The 26814-nt window shown below is 47.3% G+C and overlaps 2 protein-coding genes across 3 annotated transcripts in view; one reads left to right on the forward strand and one right to left on the reverse strand.

Annotated features, from left to right (window-relative positions):
* Positions 1-545: 545 nt before the first annotated feature.
* LOC121075357 (2-epi-5-epi-valiolone synthase-like) lies at positions 546-7381 on the reverse strand. The gene is made up of 5 exons (XM_040568495.1): positions 6550-7381; positions 4531-5164; positions 3101-3334; positions 2169-2421; positions 546-1502 (listed from the first exon to the last, which is right to left on the reverse strand). The coding sequence occupies exons 1-5, from the start codon at positions 6756-6758 to the stop codon at positions 1402-1404; spliced, it is 1431 nt and encodes a 476-aa protein (XP_040424429.1). The 5' UTR covers positions 6759-7381; the 3' UTR covers positions 546-1401.
* Positions 7382-7507: 126 nt separating this feature from the next.
* LOC121075355 overlaps positions 7508-26814 on the forward strand; it is a 35228-nt gene continuing 15921 nt past the window's right edge. Inside the window, exons 1-8 of one of the 2 annotated variants that reach the window (XM_040568480.1) lie at positions 7508-7613; positions 8904-9167; positions 13645-13804; positions 15519-15610; positions 16625-16857; positions 23527-23763; positions 25132-25209; positions 26456-26672. In XM_040568480.1, coding sequence (XP_040424414.1) covers positions 9152-9167; positions 13645-13804; positions 15519-15610; positions 16625-16857; positions 23527-23763; positions 25132-25209; positions 26456-26672 — 1033 coding nt within the window. In that variant the 5' untranslated portion in view covers positions 7508-7613; positions 8904-9151. Of the gene's footprint in view, positions 7614-8903; positions 9168-11137; positions 11284-13644; positions 13805-15518; positions 15611-16624; positions 16858-23526; positions 23764-25131; positions 25210-26455; positions 26673-26814 lie in introns of those variants that run through there. The other variant, XM_040568481.1, reaches the window with a different exon arrangement.

Below are 26814 nucleotides of genomic sequence, written 5' to 3' on the forward strand. Positions count from 1 at the left end.
CAACGTCACTGGGAGCCTTTGGAGAAGGGTGGGAAGGCTTTCCACAAACTTCTAGGCCCACGTTCTCCAGGCTCAAGAGGAAAAGAGATTCATCGTACGTCTATTCCTCACTCCAGTGTCTTGAGCACATGTACATACAAAGACACGCGTGCTGTGGTTAGCAATGGAATAATTATTTTTAAAGTTTCCCAGTTTTAATAGCTTTTATTACTTCAGCAAAACAGAACCCAGCACATCAGCACAAACCGGTATGATACAAGAAAACAAAAAAAAATAATGCTGTAAATAATTCAAAGGCAGTTTGTTGACTGTGATTCCTTTGATTCAGCCTCCAGGGAGAAGGACGACATTGCCTTTACGTTTTTTCAGTCACCATCTGATATCTAACCTGTCCTGTGCCTGTCAGGATCCCAAGAGGTGTCACTGAGGCAGCAGGAGGTGACGAAATGGCTGTGAGCCCCCTGGTTTCTCCATTTCCCAGCTGACCTCACCGACCTGGAAGCCCTGAGGTGGGGAGGGAGCAGCCCAGCAACGGGAGACTCCTGGAAGCCCGCCCTGAAGGGGAGCCCAGGGCTTTCTGCTGCTCCAGCCTGAAGCTCAACCTGGTTCACAGGCAACGCTTGGTGCAAATGGTACCATTTTTGTCACACCAGCGGTTTGTAGGGGATGTGCAGTAAAGCCACTGCTGTAGATTTCAGCAGCACGATGAGGCCTGACAGCACATCAGGGCGATTGTAAGGGCTGCCAAGGGACAGAGCCAGTCCTGTGTCACAGCAGGGCCATCTGCTGGTCTGGGACGGCCTGAGGTGGCCTGCTGCTGCCGTTCCCCTGTGCTGAGAGCAAAGGCCGATAGCTGTTTATTTTTCTTGCTAATTTGAATGAACTGAGAATGCGAGAAGTACTCAGGGTGCCAAAACCAACGAGGGAGATATCCCTCTGAAATATTTTATATAGCGTGGAGATTTTATGAGGTGATATCAAGATGCTTCTTCCCTGTGGTCTGTAGGCTGTACGCCTGTCGACCTGAGGGGTCCAACGAGCAACGATGGGAAAATGCTGTGCAGGACCGTGGAGACGGATGAACCAGGTGAGTGAACAAACACCGCCCACCTCCCACCTAAGGAGACGTGAGCTCGCTAACACCTACAGCGGATGGTTTCGCTGCTGAGTGGTCCCTGTGTGAGCACAGTGCTGCTCTAACGAATTCACTTCCAGCTAGAGCAACCAAAAGAGGTAAATTGGGTCAGACACCAGTGTTGTTCTTGCTCCCTGCAGCTCTGGAGTTTTCATGGGTGCGCAGGTGCTGCTGTGTTTATTCTGTTTAAATTCAGTCCTGCCCGCTCATTTATGATGTCGAGCAGCTCCACACACGGGCAGGACCTCGGCCAGGCCTCACGGCTCTCAGAGGGCAGCCAGCCCTTCCTCCAGTGCCGTCCTGCAGTCCCTGACCCACAGCTCGTACGCTCTTTCCAGGGTCTCCTCGCTGGTGTCATTGAAAATGTCTGTAAAATAAGACCCGCAGTTAGCTGGGCATCCAGGGAAGTTTTTCACAGCTGATTCACTAGGGGGAGAGCAGCTCCTCCAAACAGTTTGCAAGAGCCTGACTTCTTGTGAGTGCTTAGAGACTGAAGCTTAATGGAAAGAGTCTGGATATTGATGTAAGAGAGGGCAACCTCGTCCCGTGTATTGCTTCTGGTTTAGTGGTTTTGTTATTTTGTTGTTTTTAATGTCTTATAGGTAAGAATATTTCACCCAAGACACTGGACAGTTATTATTTAGTTTTCCAGTATCAGTTCTAGGCACACTAAATCCCTTTTCCAAAGGACTATTTAAGAACTATTCTTAAGTATAATGAAGGAATTATTTTTCTCTTCCGACCCTGTTGCTATGTCTGCCCCAGCACTGCATTTAGACCGTCAGTTTGTGAACATGTCTGCCATGTGCACCGGGCAGTCACACAATGCACGGGGTCTCGGTCCTTAACCGAGCTCAGGTGGCTGCATGCTGGCGGAGGGCCCTGCCTCTCTGCAGGCTTGTTGAGAAGTTAAGAGAGGCGTAATGAGCAGCAGAGCCTCAGGACACGCTCTCCAGCATGTCACCGTGCCGGGATGCCTGCTACCCCATGTGTCGCCACCCCGGGGTGTCCCTGGTGCTCCTCGCCGCCGTACCTGCCATGCCGAGGCCGGTGGGCAGCGGCATGCGAGGCAGCCCCCCGCTGTGCTTCAGGCGCTCCTTCAGGGCCTTCTTGATGAGGGCCCAGCTGCAGCCGCTGTGCCAGATGGGCAGCTCCAGGCCCCGCATGCACTGGATGATCTGCTCCTTCTCGCCGGCGCTGAGGAGCCCCCGCGCATGGGCCACGTATGTCATGAAGGCCATGTCTATGTTCACGGCTTCGCCGTGCATCAGCGACGGCAAAACCCTCTGAAACAGAGCAAGGGTGGGTGGGGGAAAAGGATTGGGTTGCCAAATAGGAAACTGGTTGTTATTTTTCTAAAAGTACTTGTGACAATTAACATTCAGCTCCGTGGTAGAAGTACACGTATGCTGGATCTTAGCATCTTGTGATTTATGGGTCGCAGGGGGTGGTCTCTTTCACAAATGATTAATGGCATACAAAATGGCCCATAGGGATCTAGGTTCTAATTCTACTCCCATTCAAATCGCTGATGAAGAGCAAAATAGGATGGAGAGGAGAGCTCTGAATTTTGCCTAAGATCTGGTCCTCCCCCTTCAGTCCTCAGCAGCAATTTTCCCCCAGTGATACAGGCTGTGGTCTCCATGCCTTTACATTGTTACAGTTTGAGCTGGTGACTTCCAGTGGCTCCACTGAAATCTGGTCACCTCTGTGCTTTGGTAATTGCCCAGCAAGAAGCTGCAACAATTTTCTGAATAGGAAACACGGATGAGGGTGTGGGGGAAATGGGGCAGGGGAAGGCATCTCTTTAGCCACCGGGACCAGGTTGAGTGCATTGGGTGCTCTGGGGTAGCTTGCATTCACTTCAGCTCAACTCTTTTTGCACAAAGTTTTCATGTTGCTATTTGAGCACCTCTTTTATTTATTTATTAAACAAGGCATTGCAGTCTAAAGTCTGTCACTCACCATTTCCAGTTCTGGGCTTATAAGGTGACCAAAATCCACCAGTCTGTCCAGGTCGTCCTCCCAGAGGTTGGGAGCCAGCTCTTCCAGCATGGTTTCGATGGCAATCCTGGTGGTCTGCAGTGCAGCATCGCCGTGGTCAGCAGGGCCACTGCAAGACTGGAACTTGGTGTCCAGCAGGTATTTCCCGTGGCTCTTGAGCAGGTCAAAGAGCCCTTTGTGTTTCATGAGTGCCATCTAGGATAAAGAACCGAAGAGGTAATTAAAGATAGCTATGTGATTCCTGTATTTGCTGCTGAAAATTGAACATTTTGATAGAGTGGACTATAGTGCTGTGTTGCGTGCTAGCAGGAGTACCTGCATGTTTGAAACAAGGGCAAATTCTACCTGTACAACCTGAAACAGTATTTCTATAGCCACAGTTCCTGCCAGCATGCATATGGGACTGTGGGAACAGGGAGGATATGCTGGTTTGGTGAATATTCAGCAGGTCTCTATGAATGTGTCACAGTGGTGTCATGTGCGTTTTTGGCTATGGTAAGTGGAGATGTTTGCAAAAAGGGTGTGGAAATGGTAAAATGTCAGAGTTGTGTGGCAGCACTGCTGGGCAAGTTCGCTTGCTCCTGCACAACCTCGAGGTGGTTCCAGCTGGCTGGTGGACATCCCCGGGTCAACTCTTATCTAATTCTTGCAATTGCTCTTTGGGGAAGAGAAATTGGGAAAGTACTGCAATACAGAGAATATGAGGGTTCAGAAGGGGTTTCATGGTTACAAGTATGTGATCTTTCACCCTCTGACTCTGGCATTAGACCCATCCTGCAGTGGGAAGCAGCGGCTAGTGGGTTTCTCGGTGCCTGCCAGAAACTTCCAGATATCCTGGGGACTTCCCACTGTGCAAGCACTGAAAAAACTACTGATGAACTCATATTTAATACACTTGAATAGCTTGAACTCTACTTTATCAGAAGTTTTCAAAGCTCTTCAAGCACAGAACCATTTACCATGCACTTCCCAGGTAATTTTAGAAGTAGATTTTGTCTCGCAGGAGATTGATTGACCACACTTGACATACCCCCCGAGGTAGGTGCAAATGATCTTGCAGATTATTAATCCCCAGTATAATGAGCCTGGAATTGTCTGCCAGCAGCTCTTGTAAGTGTGCTACAGATCTTTCTCTTCCTTCCGTGGTTGTGCATCTGTGTCTGGCCTTGAGTTGCGGTGTTTACTCTGCAGAGTTAGCACGAGGCACTGTGTGTGTGTAAGGGATATTCTAACAAATTTGGCAGCTGTAAAAACTTACGTGTAGGCTCAATGACAGTTACAAGTCCCCATGCAGCCTCAGTGACCCACCCTTGTGTCCATAGTGCTGTGGATGCTGATGGACACCTTACCAATACTTCAGGTTTAAAAACTGCAGTTGCAAAAGCTCTTACCTTTAAAATTTCGCCAAGGCCGTTGGAGATGTGTCGCCGAGGGATGCTCTGAATGAAGGACCTGTCCAGGAAACTAGCTACGGGGGGAGTGTAGCCCCCGAGCTTGTTCTTGCACTGGAGGAAATTCACCCCGTTCTTTGCTCCCACGCTGGCATCAACGTAGGAGAGGAGGGTGGTTGGGACGCGAATGTAAGGCGTGCGTCTCCTGTAGAGGGACGCAGCCAGTCCCACGATGTCCAGGCAGACGCCGCCTCCGATGGCAATGATGGGCTCTGTTCGCCTGTCGATGCTGAAGTTCTGCACTTCTTGCAGGATGTTCAAGACCAGGTCCATGGATTTCGTTTCTTCGGTGGTCGGCAGGGCGAGGATTTTGTGCTGAACCTCATTCTCTTCAAAGTACTGCCTGACTTTGGAGCCATAAAGTTCATCAACGACTTCATCTATGACAATGAAGCGCCTCAGCCTCTTTTTGCCGCTAGTGGCTAGCTCGAGCTGCTGGGGGTCAGTGATGTGACCCCAGAGGAGAGTGGTGTTAGAGGGATCCAGAATATCGTACGTTTCTACCACTTTGTAGCAAAAATAGATGGGAGCTTCGATTGTCCAGGAAATCCCACTTTTGGAGACACATTCACCTCTGGAGGGGATCGGAAAACATTGGTTTGAAATCATTATCCTCCTCTTTTGTACTCTGCACATCTGGACCAGTTTAAGGAGGTGGCCGGGGTGGGGAACATGTGGTGTCTGTGCCTGTGTGCTGCAAAGGTGTGGGGCTGCCAACTTCTAGCCCTTAGAAGGGCTAAAGAAATAAACCATTTCCCCTCCAGTTTACATACTTGTCAAAGCAACAGAAAACCCCAGACCAATAATTTCAGTTTCCCAGAAGGTAGTGGTTAGCAATTCTCAAATTTTTCAAAGAGTTCATGAAGGAATCATCCTCTCCCTTGTAGATTTGCTGATAAGAGTTGATTTATTCCTGCCTATCTCCCCCCATACACGTGCAGAACTCCAAACAAAATATTATCTCCTATATATCTGTAAGAGTGGGTCAACGTATCTCAGAATAAATATGATAGAAATAGGAAACACACCCTGGTAGGGACAGAAAGGGACTTAAGAGTTGGGAAAGATTTCCATACTGGAGTTTTAATGGAAAAAAAAGGCCATGAAATTAACACGTAGTATCTATCGATACCAGTGAAGAACATAGCCCTGCAACCTAGTTATTACTTCTGCTGCTGGGAAGAGGGAGCCAGGGAAAAAACAAGAGGGTTTTTAGTTTGTTGTGAATCCAGAAAGGACGTGGAAAGGAAAAGGAGGAAAAAAAAAAGGACAGAATGAAACCGCAAAGTGTATTTTATATGAGACCTCATCTTAAGCTGCAGTTGGATAAAAATTGAAAGTTTCTGTGAATATTTGGTTTGTTTTTTGAATGAGTTGATGGCTCATTGGATAATCATGTTTCTCTACATGCCCAATTTCTTTCCACATGCCTGACCTTCTCCTTAGAGGTCTAACAGGTGTGTGTCTGCTTTCTTTGACACTAAATTGCCTCTAAATCTGGCCCTAACTTGAAGTGTTAAAGAAAAATAGTGAAGATTTTTACCTTCCAAAAAGTTTCTTCTGGGCTTTTAAAATGCAGTGTTACTAAAAGCATCATCATGCACATTTTAATGCAGCAAACATATACATAAATGCTGTAATTTCACAGCATGTGCAACCATCTCCAGTACATGACCCTTAAGAGACAGCCTTCAGGACCACGTAAGTTGTTCAGTAGATTTAAGAACCTTTCCATCTACAGAAGTTTAGGCTTCAGATAAAACGGCCTCAGTAACTGAGCCAGTTCATGCCAAGAATGGCACTTGTTTTGAAGCCCTTTCCATACTGGCATGCGCTTAGTGATGGATTTCAGCTGCGGTGGCTCACAGAGGGTTTGTCTGTCTGAAACGCGTCCCACAAGGGTGACAGCGCTCTTTGGCTAGCCGGAGCCAAACGAGCAACACGGGCTCCTATACTTACATTTTGGCTTCAGAGAGAGTTATCTTGTCCTCACAGTCGGAAAGGGCTTCTCCTTTCTTGATCCTGCACCACGTGCTCTTGACTCGCACCAGCTGGAAGTCCGTGTGCCGGGGCTCCTCGGACACGGCGGCCGGGGGCACGGGAGCAAAGCGCTCTTCTGACACCGGCATGTTTCCAGAAAGGAAAATCTCCTCGTGAAGAGAGCTCATGGAGCTGGGTGCCTTTGAGGCGCTTTTTAAAGTCTCCAGGTGACCAGGTGTTGGAAGGGGAGGTGGCGAGGAGACCAGTTACAAAACTGAGGTTATCTAATGGGGATGCAGGCTAGGGGTGGTAGGAGCGTTTGAAGACATGTGCGGGCACCGGGCTGGGCTTGTATAATCAGCTAGTTTTATAATGCCTAAGAAGTACAATAGGAGTGCATGAATTAACACCCAACATGATGCCCTACAGCAAATTTAAAGTTATGAAAACAATTTCTGTGGTTCTCAGTGCTGTTCAGGAACTTCCTTTGTTGCACAGACCTCAGGCTGGGGCTCTGACCTGCTTTTATGGCAGCGCAATGGGAGCAGGAGCACGGGGACAGGTTCAGCACTGGCCGATCTGGGCTCACATTCCCAGTATTGCATTGAGAAATGGAATGATTCTTTTTGTTGCTTTCAGATTTTATCATAGGTTTAAAAAAATAATCAGCAAGTGTTTGTCCCCCGAAGGGCTGTTTGGCTGGGGGGTGAGCTGAGTCTTGATTAGTTTGCCCAGCTTTCCGTGGGTCTATAAATGCCAAAGTTTCCCTACAAAGGAGCCATTTCAAAATCAGCAATGTGGACTAGGTACCAGGATCTGTTCTCTTCCTTGTGATCTCACGGGTGGGCTCAGCCCACCACACCAAATTCTCCCTTGACGTGGCTCTCTGCGCCACGCATGGGGGAAGATCTTCCTTTGGTTTCACCAGCAGGGCCTGAAGGTACAAACCCATCCCTGCCTTCTCCTTCGCCATTTCTCTGAAAGCTGCCCTTGTTCAGAACAAAGATCAAGATAACTGAAAACAGGCATAAAAGCAGAGATTGGTAAAAGTTGCTCCACAAGAGACAAGTGCTAGCATTCAAGGCTTAGTTGTAGCCAAACCCATCTAGGAACCTAGATTTATCTCAGATTTCATTTTGGGAAAAAGCTACAGGAATAAACTCCTCTAAAGCCACGCAGTGCTGCCCTGGGAGGGCAGTAATGCCTAACATCCAGCTCTCGCTGCTGGCTCCGTCTCCAGATGGCAAAGTGCTTTCCGCAGGACAGGCTGTTATCCCCATTGTACAGAGGAGGAGATGGAGTCACCAAAAGAGGAGCAACTTGCCCAAAGTCACCTCCAAAGCTAGTGGAGAGAGGCTTAGGTGGCATATTAAAGCTCTTAGCCTGTTCACCAAATACTCATCTGAAATTTTAACTCCCAATCCAAACACAGTTTGCATTGTTTTCCACGGGGGCCACAGGTCTAATACAGCTGGCTGTTTACTAACTTACAAACTGGAATAATCTTAGGTATGCAGTGAGTTCGGTCGTCAGCTTGTTTGTTTTGATTAATAGCAATCTACTGAGTGTTGGGACTTTGTTTGCTTTTCTTTTACTCTTTTGTGCTGGCGTTTACTTATTTTCCATTTATACTTTCCCATTCTATTTTGGGGGCAGCAAAATGTCTCGTATTGCACAAATATGGATGAACTGACTTTCCAATGCCCATCTGTTTGTCACGGCCAAAGACTGCCACATCCTCGAGCAGCAGCTTGCCAGCAGGACGGACTTGGACACGGGTTGTGGTTCTCCAGGCAGGACATGCACGGCCACAGACGTGGGCTGTGCTGCCCTCGCTTGGTGCTCTTCTGGAAAGCATTCCTGATCCCACAGTGCTACAGCCACCCAGAGAGATGGCACCAGAGCTGTCATCATCTACCCATCGGGGGCTACCGGAGCTGTCAGATACCTTGGAGGTTCCCACCAGGTTCTCCTGATGCCTCCTCCAGCCTCCCCCCACCAGCACTTCTCTGGGAGATTTCTGGGGGTCCCTCAGCCCATGCAGGGACCTGGCCTTGGAGCTTGGCCCAGGAGCACTGTGTGCTGTGTGGGGCAACCTCATGTCCGTGGGCCACTTTTAAATAAGCTGGGCTTCAAAGTCCTGGGGCTCCACACCTGATGGCTCAGCCGGGACGTGTCTTCTGTGCTATGTAACCAGGAGGTTACGAAATTGCGGAGTAGCTCCTTGAGAGCCAGCAGCTTCCCAAGGTCCGGATGTGAATATTGCTCTTACATAAAGTGCAGGCACCGAAAGTTTTTTTTTTTTTTTTCCCTCCCCCCATTTCTCATGTCAGACACTGTTGGATCTCACCGCTGCCCGCACCCTGGGCGGGGGCCAGCAGCAGCAGCTGGCACGAGCACAGCCCCAGCCCGGGGCCACCCTCCCCGCGCAGCCTCTCCCTGGGCTGGGGCTGTGCCTGGCCCTCGTGTGCCACACTGCATCGTGCTGAGAAGCGGGACCCCTCGCCAGACGCCCGAGCACCGCAGTGCTACAGCCAGCAACCCCGCGGCAGCATCCTCTGGGTCGGGGACGAGAGGCATCATGCATTATCCTGCAGGTAACCTCCCCTGAGTGAGTAATTTCGGATGCTTGTTTTACACAAGTTTTTTCTGCAGCCTTAGCCTCTGAGCTTGCTGTGATAGCTGTGTATGCCTGGCGTGGCACACACAGCGAGAGGCTTGCTGTCTCTTTTGGCTGTTTTCTAAAATCAACAACCGCGCGTGGGAATCTGGGCTGCTCTGAACGCAGAGACTTTGTTCTCTTTGTTCCCGGATCTGAAGCCCATTGAAGCTGTCAGAAGGCTCCCCTCAGTGCCTCGGGCTTTGGAGCCGACTGTCAGCGTGTACCACTGCCCACACAGCACCCTTCGTTGTATATGAAAATAAAGGGATGCTTTGCGTGTCCTCTGCTGGTGGCACCAGAGCCTCCCTGCTGCGAGGTGCTCAGCTTGTCCACCTCTTTTCTAGTGCTGGAGCCCGTAGAAAATGTGTCAGCTGGTGTGGGTTTCCTTGCCTTCCCCTCGAGTTCAGCCAGAGTTTAGCACCTTGGCTCCTGCTCCTGCAGCCTCCCTGCACCGGCTGCTTCCTCTCCCTCCTCCTCCTCCTGCTCCACCCCAAAGCCGCCACCTCGCCCCGTGCCATCACTGCAGGTTTTGTGCTGAGACCAAGCTGATAAATCCAGCTGATGCTGGATGGCTCCGCTCAGGACCGTCAATTAAATGGGCAGACATTTGGGTCCGGTCCATGCTGCCTGCCCTGCCTGGGCTACAGCATCTCTGAGGTGTGTTCACACACTAAGACAAAGTGGTGAGCATCGTGCTAAGCTATTGCTGATGCCTGAGGGGCTTTGGTAAATATGACAGCTGGAGCTGGTTGGGAAGATTTGATTAGACTTCTGATTCCAAGGTTTCATGAGATTTCCTAGTGTTTAGTGCTAAGCGTCTCCTGCCAAAGTGCTCGGCTCCCGAGGTGGTCGGTGGAGCAGCTTCGGTGCTCTGCCCTGGGGGGGAGCTTTGGAAGCCAATGCTGGGGCTCCAGAATTGATCTAGAGACTGGAAGGTGACGTGAGGATGGCCCCAAATGGGAAATAAAGGCTCAGTCCCACATCTGTGGATGTGGCATCTTTGCTTTGTTTTTGCCAAATCCATTCTGACTTTTTGTTTGTTTCTCTCCGTGCCTTCTTCTGGACAGCCCCCTGCAAACAGCACCACGTCCTCCCCTTTCCTGGCTGAGCTCCCCCCGCCCAAAAAAATGACATCTAAACCCATGTTCAATGCCACTTGTGAAGTAGCAGGATTTTCTTTTCTTTCCCATATGCGTGAAAAAGATGATGCTCAATTAGATGGGAAGGGGAAAGCCACGTCTGTTCATAGACAGAGCCGTGGGGAGGCAACCAGGCAACACGATTTAGTGCTTAGGGTGGTTCAGCTGCTTTCCTAGGGTTGTGCAAAACCATGCACTGAAGACGAAGGGCTTTTCCCAGAGTTACACAGGGGAAAAAAAAAAAAAAAGTAGTTGCATAAATTTTCCTTCAGCTTAGTGCTCAGAGCCCTGAGTGCAGCCTGGCCGAAACTGGCAGGCAGCCCCGGCCTCTGCTCTGACTTGTCGGACCCTTGCATAAAGGAAGGCAATTCTGACCTCTGCCGTTGGCCCAAAGCATCATCTGGGCTGTAAAAAAAAAAAAAAGCAAAAAACCCAACCACAGCCATCGCTTCTTGAAACGATTGTATAATCCCCGATGTGGAGTTGATTTTGGCATGCACCGCGTGTTCCCTCTCTCTGCTAGCATGTCCTGGCACTCGCCGGGGGTGTTATAACACAGGTTACAAAACAGCCGGAGGTATCTCTTCCTCCCCTCGCCGAGTGGCAGGGCATCCTTGTCTGTTACTCAACCAGGAGTAGAACATGTTTATTACTAAAATCCAACATGGATTATAAACATGCTTTTTTTTTTTTTTTTTTTTTTGCCGCCCCCCCGCTACATTAGCAAAAAGCCTGGGAGTGCTTGGCAGGGCGGATGATGGAGAAGGCAGCTTCCGGCATCTGGCATCCCGCAGGCACACGGTGCGAGCCCCAGAGGCTGGGGAAGTGGTGGAAACGTTACCAAAAGGCGCGGCGCTGTCGGACGACACGTAGCTGGGCTGAGGGCTCTGCTGAAGTCAACGAGCTAGCAAGGTCTGGGAAGGGCTGGTTATTTCTGTGCTCATGGTTATAAAAATGCTGAAAGAGGTGTGAGCTGCCCCTGATGGTGAGATACCAGCGTGAGCTGTAAGGCAGGGGCTGCAGTATCTATCCTAAATCTGCCTTCTCTCTGCGTCAGGCTGGGCTACCAGCAGGGGCGCGGTGCCGTCTATATGACCTCCAAGTCTGCTCCGTTCTGGCAATTCCCATGTAAAAGGAGCATGTATTTTGTGTTCTTTGTCTCCTTTCATGTTGCTTCTGATTTGGGTAATGAAAATGGGTGCAATTGTCCCAGAAGGCAACAGCGTTGTCACCTTAGTAGCTACAGAAAGCTGAGATAGCTCTGAGAAACAGACCTTTGGGGAGGTTTAGACCTTTCCCTGTTCCCAAAGACTTGATTTTATTCACATGGTGCATCTTAATACCAGGGGAAGAAGCAGTTCCCAGCGGCTGGAAGCCCTGGTGCTCATTTGGTGTGGGGCTGTCTGCTGACCTTACCTTCAGCTTGGTGTACAGAGGGCCTGTAGAAGAAGGCACCCAAAGTGCTCACCTCCATAACGAGAGGATATGGAGCTGCCCCATATATCCGTCTCGGACTTACTCCCCAAAACACTCTGCCAGAGGAGACAGTAAAAAAAGAATAAAAGGCACCCTTCTGTTATGCTGCCTCTTGGCTAGAAGCTAACACCAGATCATCAGCAAGGCTGGGTTAGGCCACCAGTCAGCAGCAGTGTTGATGAGTGGCATTTTGAGCAGATAGGAAAGAAATGGAAAAGAGAGAAGTCAGAGGCATATATCTATCTCCATTTTGGAGTCTGATCCTTTAATGATCTGATTAAAAGCAGTTCCTAAAATCTGCAGTTGCATTTGCCTTTGTGCAGCGTTTCACAACAGTGGGCTGTGGGGGTTACGGACGTGAGGGGATGCTCTGATGTCCCCTGTGGCTTCACACTGGGGCTCTGCCAGGAGGTCGTGGGGTGGCTGTGTGCCTTGTGCCATGTCCCACCAAAACCCATCCAGGGACAGGGACACGGTGCCTGCAGCAGCAGCCCCGCATGGTCAGAGCTTTGCTCCACAGCTGCTGGGCTAGCCCGGGCCAGTCCTCCAGAGGAAACATGTCCTTGGTTGTGACTCTTCGGCACTTAGTTTTCAAGCAGCTTTTTTTTTTTTTTTTTTTTTTTTTTTTTTTTTTTTAATCATGGGGAATAAAATCGCGCCTGGGGCTGCCTGCTCCACCCCGGTGTGCTCACCGCCTGCTAGCCTTGTGTCTCCGATCTGCCCTAGCTGGTGCTTTCATAACCAGCATGTGCTCTTGCAGTTGAGGGCTGGGAGAGGTTTTCTGACCCACATCTCGCTCTGTGTGGCTGCAGCTCACCAGGACCCGTCGTTGCCTTGCTGCCACATGCTGCCATGGGTTTTCTGGGGTCTCAGGGCCACGGGCAGCATTGCATTTGTCCCTACATCAGGCTGGTCTTGATCCTGGAGATGTTTCCCCAGGCTTTGAAATGCTGATATGTTGTTGTGTGGTACGTAATTGTTCCTCTCTATCTGAATAATTAACTTTTGGCAGGGTGTGAAAAGATGCTGTTGGGTTCAAGCATCGTTAGCTGTCTGTGCCATGAGAAACGAAGGTTCAGGGTGTGGTGTGCCCGCCACGAGCTGCTGTGGAAGGTTGAAGGCAAGAGGGTTAAGAGGTTGCTTTCCTGCCAGGGTGTTTCCTACATCACCTACATAAAATAATTTGTTGTAGAGTATCTTGATTTCACGCCATTATGGATTGGGCACTAGAAACTTTTGTTTGGGTATTTGTCAGTTCGTCTGCCATAGGACAGGTGTAATTTTATTTTGGGCATGAGCACCACAGGTTGTTCTTCAGATCCCGTGCACAGCAGGCGCGGGCACCCCCTTGGCACGCGGGAGCGGCGCTCCCTCCTTCCTGCCAAGCTGGAGGTGCCCTGGCCTGGCAGGTGCTGGTGCTTCTGCAAGGGCAGTCTGAGAAGTGCCACGAGTTCTCCAAGAAAAACATAACCTGGAGGAGCTGGTTTCATGTGCAGCTGTTCCCTGTTCGACGTTTGTCTCAGTGCCTCAGAAATGAAAAACTTGTGTTTTTGAAATACTTGTTTCCTCTCAGAAGAGGATCAGCAGTGGGGACAAAGGGGAGAATGCAGAAGAGAGAAATGAATTAGAAGTATTTATGTTTTCTCAGTTTGAAAAAATCCCATGATTGTTTTCATATTCCCTCAAAAACCTGTATTTGCATGAAAAAAAAAAAAAAGCATTGGGGGGGGATGTCTAAATTTCTGCTTATTTGAAAAGTTATGAAATCATTGCTCTATTTTTCTTTTCCCATTTCAGAAACACCAGCTGGGCTCATTGCTGAGAACCTTCTCAAAGCCCAAGAAATAGCCCTCAATGACTCTCGTGTTCCCGCACGGCTCAAGAATTACTTACAGAAAGCTCTTGATGTTGCCGTTGGGCTAGACACTTACCCGGATGCGATGGCAGCTTCAAAGAGGTACGGATCCCTTCTGAAACCTCGTGCTTTTCTCCTGTGATCGCACGGACGCGTTCCTAGCCCGCCTGCTCAGGATGTGCCACATTGTGGGGGACGGAGGAAGGCAGAGGAGTGAGAGCTGCCGGCACCTAAATATATATATATATATACTGGTGCACACACGGGCGTGTGTGTCTGAGGGCACCCAAGGCCTGGAGGAGAGGAGGTGTGAACAAAAAGTCTAGCTCTACATTTTGTGAGGTGTTTCACCAGACGAGTGCTAACTGTGGCGACGTCTGTGTTGCACCGAATTCTTGGGAAAATAAGCAAGCCAGCCTCCACACGGGGCTGGCTGGAAATCTCGGAGATTGAACCCCTGGGTCGAACCGGTGCTGGGATAAAAGGATGAAGGAAACCTGCATCAGGACCTCTGGATCCACCCTATAAAAACGGCCTTTAAATGCAGCTTTTATCTCCAAGTGCTCAACAAACATTAATTAATCTGCTAACTAAATTACTCTGGTAACTAAGCTAATTAATTAAACTAATTTAAGGTATCATTAATTCAGAAGTCCAACTGATACCCTCATTATTCTTTTTTTTTTTTTTTTGTTACAGTATATTACCCAGCCTTGTGGGGTCTGCTAAACAATCCCCATTTATCAGTGTACATTTTGATATGTGGAAAAAGCCAGTTCTGTCTCAAATTGACAATGTGTAAACTGTTCCAGGCTGTGGAGTACGGGGAGGCTGAGCATTCGTTCTGTTGCTGAAATAATAGCTGATAGTTGTTTGACTTACGCTTGCTGTATGATAATAGCTATACATTATCTTATTAAAGTTGTTAAAGCATTTGTGAGGGGCAGAAAAGAGGTTATATGAAATGTTCTACTCTTTAAGTCTTGGATTATCTGAATGTGGCTGACACGGGTTATGAATTCTTTCTCATTTTACTGGTGAGTGGTGGGGGGAGAAGAGGGAGAGCAAAAAAAAAGCTCAAACGACTCTAAATTCCGGCCTGCAGAACTATCACCAGCCATTTCTGGTGGTTACTTTCTTCGGATACGGTGATCTAATCTGTCTGGAGGCTATGGACTTCTTCCAGTCATCTATTTATTTCCCCCTGTAATAAGCAACATCTCACTTCAGCCAGACTTGTCTCAGGCTTGGGTGCTGTGAAATAGCATCTGGAGGTACCATGCTTTTCTTGGCAGTTTGGGAGGAAAGAGGTTTTTTTTTTTTATTTTTGTCTTGCAGAAAATTCAAGATTTTCATCTCTAGCCCCATTCTGCAATGAACACTTCTTTGTCGTTGTTGGAAAAAAAACACAAAACCAAACAAAAAACAGCCAGGGAAGCTGGAGCTGTTTACTCTGAAACAGCAAATGGACTCCTGCTTTGGACCAACTGGAAATGGAAAGATTTGTGTGTGAACAGTGGGGAACACTCGTCCTTGGCCCCACAGCCTCTTCTTGCCAAGCCCCTGTGGCTGGTGCATCTGCCAGCACCAAGATGGGCCCAGGAGCTGGGGGCCATGGCCAGGCTGCTTTTGCTTATTGCTAATCCAGGGGCTCCTAGGATTGTAATTCAGTGATATTTATGATGCCTCTGGGCTGATTTTTATGTTCATGCACAGGGATACTTTTTCCAGGACTTTCCTCTTTGTTGCTGTTTTTTCTGTGAGATATTCAGATTTTGGTTGTCCCCATAATGTTGAAATTTCTTCCTTTTTCCAGAAAAATGTCACCTGGCCATGACTCAGGGGATGCCGGAGGAACCAAAACTGGAGCTGGGCTGCAGCAAGAGCACACTTCTAGCTGTTTGAATGGCAAGTTGGTCAAACAAAATGATAAAATTGCGCTGGATTGTTGTAAATGAGGTTCATCATACGCTAGTCCGTCTTAGTGGGGATAGGATGAATGCTGTGGAAATACTCAGAAGATGTGCAAAATTATTTTAAAAGAGAGATGGGATCTTCTTGCATGAATTCTCATTTTGCATGAATTTTGTACTTCCCCATCCCATGCCTTTGTGCCTGTGCACACATGCTCACGCACACGGTTGTGTGTACTTTGTGTTCTTTGTCCCTCTAATTCATGGTACTGGCCCCATCCCTTACAGAGCAGCAACGAAATCCTTCTCTTCACTGCAGGAAGGGGGAAACTGTGTGGGTTATGTTTTGGTGCTGCCTGGTAGGGGTTACGTGCTTTAGCAATGGAGGTGGTCTGCGGCCAAGCACTGTACCTTTTTAAGTAGCAATACTTAGCCCTGGATTCCAATATAAAGCTTATTATACTAAATCTATTCCTAGATTCATTCTTCCCAGATGTTCCCATCTTTTGAGTAATATATCATCGCAGTGAAGTACTCTTATAATGTATTACACTAATACATTGTTCGAAGGACACCACTGATGATAAATTTCTTAAATGATGGTGCTGTCTAGGGATAATGACTCTAAGAGCAAATGCAAGGTAATGTAGTGATTTTTTTAAACCAGGTTCCAGAAAGAATATGGAGACATCTTAAAGCCATTTTCATATGGGGGGAATGTTAAAATATGCAATATTTCAAGCACTATTTAACAAGCACTTGAACAATAGCAGCATTGATGATAAAGGTTCTACATTTCAAACCAGTCCCTCTATTCTGTTGTCTTTTAGCTGGATTTTAGATGAAATTTTGTCAGATTCTGTTGTTAAACCCTTATTTGAAAGTGTTTTAAGGTGTGATTTTTTTTTTTTTAATGATCACTTAAAAGGTACATCTAATTTTCATTGTGAACAAAGTACAGTCTTTCTTATGGATTTATTTTTAAATTTTTGTTCTTGTCTTTTAACAGGCCAAATTTTTGAGATGTTTATTCATATGATCAGAGCCAGGAAGATTTTATTAATTGGCAAGCTTAAAGGTTACAGTATCCTTGCTGTCGCAGAAGAATTGCCAGATGATGGCAAAATCTTTGCATGTGCAGAAGTGCCGTATCTCGGAGTGAACAGCCAAGAAGCATTTGATTATTCCTCAGATGGCAAAAAGATAAGCATGCGAGTAGGACCGATAGCTGACACTTTGGAGGTAAAGTCACTTGGAAGGGGAGTCTGGGAGCTCTTGTTCAGAGCAGATTAAAGAGTTTTGGGCAGATAGAGTCTGTCCTATTTCCTGCCCACAAAATGCTGGATGGTGACCCTAGTTTGCTCGCAAATATGTGAACACACTCTTGTACAGTAGTTAATTCTTATTCATGATAATTTGTGATGGGACAGCTCTGTCACACAAAATAGCTATTTTCCTTCTTAACTAAAATACTGAAGCTTTTTTATCAGAGGAATCATGAGCTCTAAATTTAGGTCAGTACGCTACAAAGGCAGAGTTTTACTGGACTTGGGGAGTTTTTGGATGAGGGTCTCTAATTCCAAACATAGCAAGCTGCCTGGATGTATCTGTGCCATGCAGGACCTGCCTTGGGAAGGACAGATTTCTCCCGATGTCCACAAGAATTGGAAAAGCTCTGCAGAAGTCTGCAGTTCACCCACAGCCTGGCACTGTTTTGCCCCATTGGCAATACTGCAGGGAATTAGACTCTGGGCTTTTCACTTCCAGAGCAATGTGATCAGCTTCAGATGTGCAAACACATCAGCTAAATTTGTTTCATTCTGACCAGCAATTTTGTCCCAAGAACAAGAGAAGCTTATGGTTGCCAGCAGCTAGAGGAGTTTCATGTTTAATTCCGGTTTATGGATGTCCATGATACTGCTGCAGGTCCAGCATGCTAAGAGGAGATGCCCATGCCAGGTTCATTAAACGCGTAGTCTTTCTATTATTAATGCAAACCAATTTGATCCAATTCCATCTTCAATCTGGAAGTGTCAGTGTGAGCTCGATTGTAATTTTGTTTGCATTAACAGGTACCATATTTGTTTCTAAAATGAAATGGCCAGGAGCTTTCTAAACTCTGGCTTCCATGACCTCCAAGTTTGGTAAGAAAGAAACAAAGAGCTGTGCCAAGTATATGAATAAACGAAACGTTACAGATCACCTGCAATGTGCAGCATTTAAAATCCCAGCTCCCTGCAGTGGGTGTGAAATTAATTGAATTGCTGTTGCTCTCTAGTGCCCATTCTGTGCAACTGACTTACTGTGACTGAATTAAAATATCTAGAGGCAGACAGAGTACATGCTGTGTAGAGATTAAAGAAGGGAGCAAAGACGTGAAAATTAAATCCTTAACACAGAATGTCGCAATTGATTTTATATCCTCGGATTGCAAAGCGAAGGCACATCCTGACCCCAGTTCTGCAGGTACTCGGGGCTTGGAATAGCTCTTGGAGCTGAAGGGAATGGAGATGCTCGTGTTCAGTGGGTGAGACACCTGCACTGGGGGCAGGTCTCTGTGGCAGGATTTCTGCACTGGCCTCTGAGCTGTGTTGCTCGACCTGACAGGTATTTTGCTTGGGACACTCAGGACTGTCATACTGGGCCTCTGGCTCTCTGGCCACAATGACTGTAAATGATGAAGGGACACATTTGGTGGCCTCTCTGGTGCCCTGGCATGCTTGGGTCACTGGGGTTTGCCCAGCTGGAGCAGGGCCAGCCTTATGGGAGCGCATGGAAGAAGCTCAGGCTGTGAACAAGTGCACTGCCTTTTCTCTCCTAGAGAAGACCAGCTCAGGCTGGAGACCCAGTAGGCTTCCTGCATTTCCATGTGGGCATGCTGAAATGCAGGGGGATGAGTCTGTCAGGTGGGAGATGGGCTGGGGCTAGCACAGCTGAGCTCTTCCAGCTCAGCTTCATGGAGGAGGTGGAAAATAACCATATATCTGTCCCTCGTTGTCTGCAAGCAGGCTGGTGTAGAGCAGAGATGGGTAAGGGTTGCTGAAGAGCACGGTGAGATTTTCTGCTTTTCCTCAAATCTTTGCAACAGCGCAGGCTCCTGGGAGCAGAGTATTTGCCTTGTCACACCGGTGATTTTAAGGCACAAAAATGTGCCTCAGGCAGTGGGGTCATTGTGGCACCCCTGTGGCTCTGGCTCCTCCACCCACCACTGTGGATCTTCAGGGCTGTGAGTTAGGGGAGAGCAGTGCGAGCAGGCCACAGGTGCACCCTGACCAGGGTTTCTGAAGCCTCTCACAGCTCCTCTGCATTAATGTGCAGGGCTGGCCAATTTCCCTGTCTCTTGTCCCAGATCAGAGCCAGCTGCAAAACATCTGGGATTTTGGGCAGCCAAAGGAAGCCAAATACCAGAGAGGAGCTGCAGAGCTCAGATACAGAATGGGGTTCGTTTGGTACCTAAGGACATGATGGAAAAAAAAAAAACCTTTCCTGAGTGTGGGGGAGGCATTGCACAAGCTAAGAGAGGTCCCTGCCAAAGGATGTAGCTCACGCACTCCATGGCACATGTCTCTGTGCCCAAAGACCACAGTAATCTTGACATCATCTTTTGAAATATGGAGTTGAGGGGAGCCTCTCCTTGGGTCCAGACTCTGATACAGGTGCTTTCAGGGGGCATTAGCTACCTTTTGAACGTGTGCTGGGCCACAGCGTTTAAAATCCTTTCCAAACAAGCTCCTTAAATCTGAAGTCTGTTGTGCTGTGCCTGAGTAACACGCCTTGCCCTGCATCAGCTGTTAGCAACAGGCCTGATCCTGCACCAAGTGCTTCCTCTAATTCCCAGAGGACTTTGAACAATGGATGCAGGCCTGAGACCACAGGGAATGTAAACTACCAGGAAATTATTCCCATCCGTGATTTCGATCCTTCCATTTTAAAATAAAAAACACAACGCAAAAAATAACACTGTGTTTGCAGCGGATTCTGCTGATTGCGGGTCATTGTGTAAGCATGCTGGGGGTTTCTTTTTTCTTTTTTCCCTCCTTTCACCAGACAGAATAGGTGAAGAGGTTGAGCTGCAGATCTCATTTCTCCTGTTTTGCTGCTTGTGAAGTCTGCCAACAGAATCCACCTTGACAAAGTCAAGGACTCTGCGTTTAATGTTGAACTGAGTGAATAAATTATGCATGAAATTGTGTCGGAGTCTCTAGTGTGCAGAATTGCTCCTTTTGATATGAAAGGTTAATTCAGAAAGGAGTCCAAAATAGCTGGAAATTGTGGGGATAAGTGGATAGTATTCACTGTTGTGAGCTGTTATTACTAGAAATTGCATTCCCTCTCTAGCTTCCCTAGAGATTTAGCTTTGCCGGTGAATATAAACTGTACTCAATAGAATAGCGTTTAGGAGTAACAAGAGTGTATGTCCACATACAGTAAAATATTCTAATGGTGTTTTAAAAGGAAGCTGTACTTTTTCATGTATTCTGTGTACCCTAAGGATGGATTGCTATTACATTTAGGTCAAGAACAAGGCATAGGGAAGGTAATAAGTTTTGAGTACATCTTTATTACAAATACGCTGACTGTATGATCCATTTCAAAGAAACTGGACAGTCTTTTTTTTTTTTTTCTGATTGAGTTTGTATATGCCTTATGAGAGAGTGTTGCCTCTGATCAGGACTGCAATCAGGTTTTCTTTGAGCTCTGGCAGAAGATTCATTCATGTTTTTATTCAGGATGTCCTCTCCCTGGTCTTTTGCTGTAACTATCAGCAGTGTTGCTGTGTCCTCCTTGCTTTTGGGACATCTCTGCCATGCAATGCAGTGCTACAAGGTTGTTTTGTTGTTGATGTTGTTTTTTTTCCAACCAAAAAGGATGTTAATGACTCACTGCAAGCAAAAGCATCAATTTTAGCCAAGTTTGCTCTGCGTTAAGAACTTCTCATTGCCATCTGTTACTGCCTATGATGCCTCTGTAGCAAGGAGCAGGGATTGCACTGTAAACATTCAGGAAATTAGTTTCAGCAGGATATTTTGCAAGCAGATTATTTCCTTCTGGATCTCAGCTTTCCTCACAGTTGGAGACCTTTGGGCTCTGCCTCTCTCCTAGCAAAGGACAGGCATCTCTAACGTGCTGTGAGGTCCCAGGTAGGGCCAGGCCCAGTCTGCTCAGTCACACGGGGAAGAAGAGGGTGGGCAGTCCCTCGTAAACCCCCTCATCCATTTTTCAGAGGGATGGCAGTGAGCTCTCCTGCTCTCTGGTCATCTCTGCTGGTATTTCCAGCAGTGAGCTCTGCAGCCAGAGCTGTCGGTAGGGTGGCTTCTTCCCTTTTTTCACTCTTTTCCTTGGTGCAGCAGAGGGTGCAGGCAATGAGGCATGCCTCCTGTGGAAACATGAAGCTCGAATGATGGCAGTATGGACTCCAAGGGAGTGATTCAGGCATTCCTTATAGGTGCCTAGTACTGCTTCAGCTACCCCTAAGACATCTGACTTTTCTATACGCAGTTGGGGAATATGAAGTAGGATCTGTGGGGAGCTAAAATAGACCTATTTGCCTACATTTAGACACCTAAATCCCACCGCCAGACTATCACAGCTCCTAGCAATGTCTTGTGAAGCTCTGCAAAGCACAAGGGAAGTAAGCAGGGTAGGAGCCTTCAAAGGGCTTGACAGAGCAATGAAAGGTGCCCAAGTGACCCTCGTGGCTGGCCATTCCTTACTTGATGGACTGGCCAAAGAGAAACACCTTCCAGACGGTGCCCTTGCACACACGGGCAGTGCAAGGACAGCACAGGCTCGTGCTGGGTGCACGCAGAGCACAGGCACCCTCCTGGGCTGAAAGCCGGGAAGCTGAAAGGTGGTTCTCTGTATTAGATTAGATTAGATTAGATTAGAAGTTAGATAAGAAGGAGATAAGCTGTCAGCAGGTAGATGGTACGGAAAGAGGGCTGAAACGAGAAGTCCAACTAATAATATCCAAAGAGCTGCACAACTCCATATGGACCTAATGAAGTTGATGCATAAAAGCGAGATTCTTTTTCATTAGGGAGCCATACCACAGAGCAGCAGTAACATATGTTCGGAGATGGCCACATCTGCTTCTGAATATCTGCCCCCTATCTCCTCCGCCCAGGAAGGTTACAAGTCAGAAAGTAGTGATAAGTCATGGTAATTGCTTGGCTTTGGCTTTGGCTCTTCTCTCTGGAGAACGAGACCTCTAATCTCTCTTCCTGACGGACTCCTCCTCCTCGCATCCATCTTCTGACCCTTCCTGAAGTAGCTACATGGGGCCGACTGGGTGAATTGCAGCAACTTGGTATAAGATGCTCTTCCCCAGCAGCAAAAATGTTCCTGCTGCTTTCTGCCAGCACAGCCCAAGAGGGAACAAGGGCAAAATATTCTTACCAGTCATGAGATGAAAAGATGAATCCTAGGAAATCAGGTGTCCCGGCTTTTGCTACATTTATTATAAACCAGCGTATATATGGCCTTAAGGCATTCTTTCAACATACTGTTGTAGCAAAAAATGTCCTAAATATGGACTCATGAATGCTTTTGGCAGAGCTTCTGTGCTATCAAGCATCTGCAGTTAAGCGTGTCTATCCAGGATCTCAGGCAGGCTTAATTTCTTAACCACCAGCAAGCCCACAATGACACCAGTTTGCACAATAGAATAACTCACAGCTTGACTGATCCAATTCCTGCTATTTCCTCGTCTGAATGATGTGCTCTCTGCTTCAGAAAGGCTCCTGAAATCTCTGTTTGGGAGCCATCAGCCTCACTCCTGAAAGCAAATTAGTTTTTCATATATTCCGTTGCCATTTGTTATTGATGCTTTCTCTCATACATCTCAGGGGATCGCTCATCACTCATTGTGCACAATGTCTCCAAACACAAAAGGGAAATCTGGACGCAAGAAGTGCTGTTAAAAGTTGTGGTAGAAACAGTGAGTTCTGGAAAACATAATTGTTTCTCTTTTCACTTGAAATGCCAAGACTTGAAAGCATTTATGCTTGCCTGAGATAGGTGGATGAGCCGTTGTTTCATTGCAACGCACACAGATGCAGTTAAATAGTCCCAGATGGAATCTGAAATATTCCATAGCAGCCTCTTGGGCAGCGAGTGCATTAACTGCCACAGGAGAAGGCTGTAAAGGCTCCCATCTGGTCATCCATCAACACTTTTATACATTATCATCAGCAGCCTGCTTGGAGGGAAGGTGTGCCACATTTCTGAAAATCCAATTAGATGATAGCAGCCAGTTCTCTTTTATCCACTGTTGCTGAGCCATCCAAAGCATTTTTTTAGATTAAAGAAACATAATTTTCCTTCACAGGAGCTGTGCTGCTTTATCTCTATCGTGACCCATTCTTTTATGTGCTTTATAATTCTGTTATTAATTGGGATTTCAACCATTCGCCTGCTACTGAAGTGGGACTTGCCAGTCTGCAATTCCCAGGATCAGCCTTCTGCCTCTTTTCCCCAAAGGCTGTTACAATTGCCACTCTTTGGTTTGTTGATAGTTACTCGTGTGAGAAGAGAGAGCTCATTGCAGCAGTTCGGCTGCCGCAGGGTTTGATGCGAGTCCTCTCCCTTGCCTTGATGGTTCGATCCCCTTTGACTCTGGATGTGCAGGTGTTTCTGCTGTGCCTCCCAGCACCACAGGCTGTGATGAGCAGTCCTCTTTTGTATCCCGATTGTCTTTGAGAGGTTCAGAGGTTTGGGCACCAGGGTTGCTGAAGAATTGTTTGCGAAGCATGGAAAACTCTCAACATCTCCAGAAGTAATTCTAGCTATGTTATTTTAAAAGAGCAGGGTTCGTCTGATTTGAGTTCTTATATAAAGGACATTTTAATGGCAGGGCTTTCAAACTGCAGGTAAATAATTAGTGTTTTCTCCAATATCATTTTTTCCCAGGCATTACATGCTGAGGATGAGCACTTTGATATGGTCTTTATTGATGCTGATCAAAGGAGTGCTGTTAACTACTACAGCTTTGTCATGGATAACCACTTGCTGAGAATGGATGGAGTGATCTGTGTAGAGAATACACTCATGAAAGGACAAGTCTACCTGGAGAACATATCTGAGGAAAATGTACTAGCTGTCAGAAAATTAAATACAGTGATTAATTCAGATCCTCGTGTTGAGCAGGTTAGTGCAATGCAATTGGTTAAGGTACCTGTGTTACCGTATCTGTGGGTTTTGCAACGTGCTCTTCAAAATGTTTCTTTTGTTGGTGCTATTATCCAAGGGACCTAAAAAGAACTCAAGTTTTATTATAATTCACCTTACTTGATCTCTCTATGTGAGCTTCTATGTTCAGCAAAGGTCCCTACTCTCTGTCTACATCATCAACGGTGTTAAAGGCGAGATAAAAGTGGAGCACTTAGGTGTGAATAATCAGCTCTACGGCACAACCAAGGAACCGCCACTGCTGTAAAGCCTTTGGGGGCTGTAGGGCACCACCAGCACAACAAGAGTCAACAAAGTCCTACTCCAGCAGGAGACAGAGTTCTTGTAGTAGGATGCATAAACAATATGCTGTGGTTTTCAAGATGAAACCAGACAACTAGACAAGGCTTTGCCTGCAAAGCTTGCTCTCGTGTCTCAGCTGTGTTGGGCTGCCAGAGGGCCTGCTGTGGCTGGGAGGGAGCCAGCGAGGATGGCCGGATCTCTGCCTGCCTGTGCCACTGGATCAGTCCCACACTGGGACAGTTGAGGTCTGCCACTGCCCTCTTAGGATGTGGCACAGGGGCTTGGGGCTTGTGCCCAGGGGATTTTGCTATGTGCCTCATAGGCTCGAGGTCCTTGTCCATCTGCAGGTCAGACAGCCTCTAGAGGCACCTCCTGTGCTCCTCCATTTACTCTATCCTCAACACAGCTGTCAGTACCAAGAGCAACAACTTTTTTTTTTTTTTTTTTTGGAAGAGGGAAAGACTGACAATGACTTTCCATGCCCTGAATATTACCGTCAGCTATTTAATGCATGTAAATAGCCCATTGTTTCCGTATCTAATATTTTAATGGTTTGACATTGGCATTGAACCTCCAGCACTGAGTGAATCTTTCACTGAAGTGTGATGATGGTATCAAGAGGCAGGTGACAAAACTCACTGAAATTCACCTAGAGGTGCAGGAAAGATGTTCCAGAGAGTGCTAAGGAACACCAAAGTGTAGCTGTTATGGTTTGCTGAGCTCCAAGAATGAGACTAGAATATCTGCCTGACAGCATTAGCTAGGCAGTGGAAACCCAGAAACCTCAGCAGCTGGCACTGATTTAGAAAATGGAGAGACAAAATTGCATTTTTTTCCTGGCATTTGTGGAAGCCAGGAATTTGGAAGAAGAATGTGAGCAAATATGGATGCCTGACATATTTGGGTTGGAAGGAATTTCAGCTAAAGAATAGAGCAGGAGAAAAACTACCGTGGCCTGAGGAAGGAAGGTCTCTCCTTAACAGCAGTGGAATTTGGGTGAAGTACAAAGCAGTTGAGAACTGTGTGTATGCATTATGTTTGCAGATAATTTTACCTGTGCAAAATGGACTGAGCATCATTCGAAGGAGCCCTGCACCTCCAGATGCAGTGATTGAAACAAAGGTGTGTATTTTCTTTCTGTGAATATCTCTGGGAAAAAAATTTGGCTCTGCAGATGACAATGAAGTAGAAAACCATGTTCAGGTTTTGGTGGTGAGGGCCCAAACTCATGCTCTGCATGCCTTTGGTGCCATGCAGCATGGAGTTACCAGCTTAGGGCGTGACAGGGGTGAGCTGCACTAGTGCAGGGCTACACTAAAGCTATGAAACACCTATTCCTAGCAAAGTCTGTTGGGGCAGCCACACTGATGCTGTGCTAACCACGTGTGCTGCTTGCCTGGTGTCTGTGCCTGCTGCTCTCCAGTCCTTCCTATTGCAGGAGAGTGTGGGCAGATGCAGCTGGGGCCACCACAAGGCAACGTGGTGTTTTTGAAGTAGCTTTTTTGTCCAAAGGCAGCACATGATGCCCTCCCATGCTCTATTTTCATGGCCTTAGATTTAGCCTCTCCTGTGGAAAAGATGGTGATTTTATCTTTTCTGTAGGAACTCCATTTTATGTAGTGGGCATCATCCAGCTATAACGAAATTCCCACCTGGAATTGTAACGGCCCAGTTCTGCAAAGCCAGACTCAAACGTCTTGATTATTTTGCAGTTTGAGTGCTCCCAAATCTACATCCACTGGTAATTCCTGGCATTTCAAATCCAATATTTTAAACATCTTGTATTTTCCATTTTAATTCCAGTCAGGGGGAAATGATGTATGGCAGCTGATCAGATGACAGCTTGGTTTAAGTTATTGGCTGATATCTTTATTTGCGCACCAGCCTTGTGAGGATATTTTGACTGCACTCCACTTGAGCCAAATCCTGCCTTTGGAAACTTGTCTTAGCCTCCTTCATCCTAGAGGCAGCTGAATCTGAGGGCAGGATTTGGCTCTGGGGGTGAAATAGCTGGAAGACTTAACCGGTTATCTTCTGAGAGGTCGTACCTCACCCACCTCCCATGGGAAGCCAGGTCAGGAAGTACTGTGCCCTACTCTCGTGTACATGGAGTGGTTGGTGCATCTCCCCAGACCCTAGCCCTCCTGCTCCATTGCCTAGCACCTTAGTGCTCCTGTTCAGACTAATATCAGTGGGGATAAGGACGTGTTTTGGCTTGAATTAGTTAGGTTTTTGCATTAAATAATGGGTCAAGAAGACATGGATCCCTGTGCATGCTCCCACCTCATCCTCGCAGGCAGAGCCTGTCACAGCTGTTCTGCTACTGAGCTTTGCACCTTGCTGTGAAATGTGTGTGTCTTTGTTTTAGAAAGAAGTGTTGAGGGACGACATCTTCTGGGGTTATAACAAGCGCCGCATCCTTGACCGGCTGCGTCTGGATGACAAGGTGGCCTACGTCACTGGTGGAGGGCAGGGAATTGGGAGAGCCTTTGCTCACGCGCTGGGCGAAGCTGGTGCCAAAGTAGCTGTTGTGGACCTGGTCCTTGAGAAGGCAGAAGCAGTGGCACATGAGCTCAGCCTCAAAGGTAAGCACGAGCCTAACCACCGTGGAAGAACAGGATAAAGTTACTGTCAGCATAAGCCTCTTAGTGTGCCCTCAAATTGAGGCAGTCCTTTTTGAAAACCTCCGTCCACGGTTCTTTCAAACATGCATATGGGGTCAGATAT

Source organism: Cygnus olor, chromosome 10, assembly GCF_009769625.2.
Source record: "Cygnus olor isolate bCygOlo1 chromosome 10, bCygOlo1.pri.v2, whole genome shotgun sequence".
NCBI classification, from domain to species: domain Eukaryota; kingdom Metazoa; phylum Chordata; class Aves; order Anseriformes; family Anatidae; genus Cygnus; species Cygnus olor.

What these genes read in the sequence shown, in the direction of transcription:
- LOC121075357 (XM_040568495.1), bottom strand. Translation starts at nt 6,758, where the DNA reads ATGAGCTCTCTTCACGAGGAGATTTTCCTTTCTGGAAACATGCCGGTG. An exon ending in GCCTTGGCGAAATTTTAAAG is followed by an intron (nt 3,335 to 4,530) that starts GTAAGAGCTTTT and finishes TCTTTATCCTAG; the next exon opens with ATGGCACTCATGAAACACAA. An exon ending in CACCGGCCTCGGCATGGCAG is followed by an intron (nt 1,503 to 2,168) that starts GTACGGCGGCGA and finishes CTTATTTTACAG; the next exon opens with ACATTTTCAATGACACCAGC.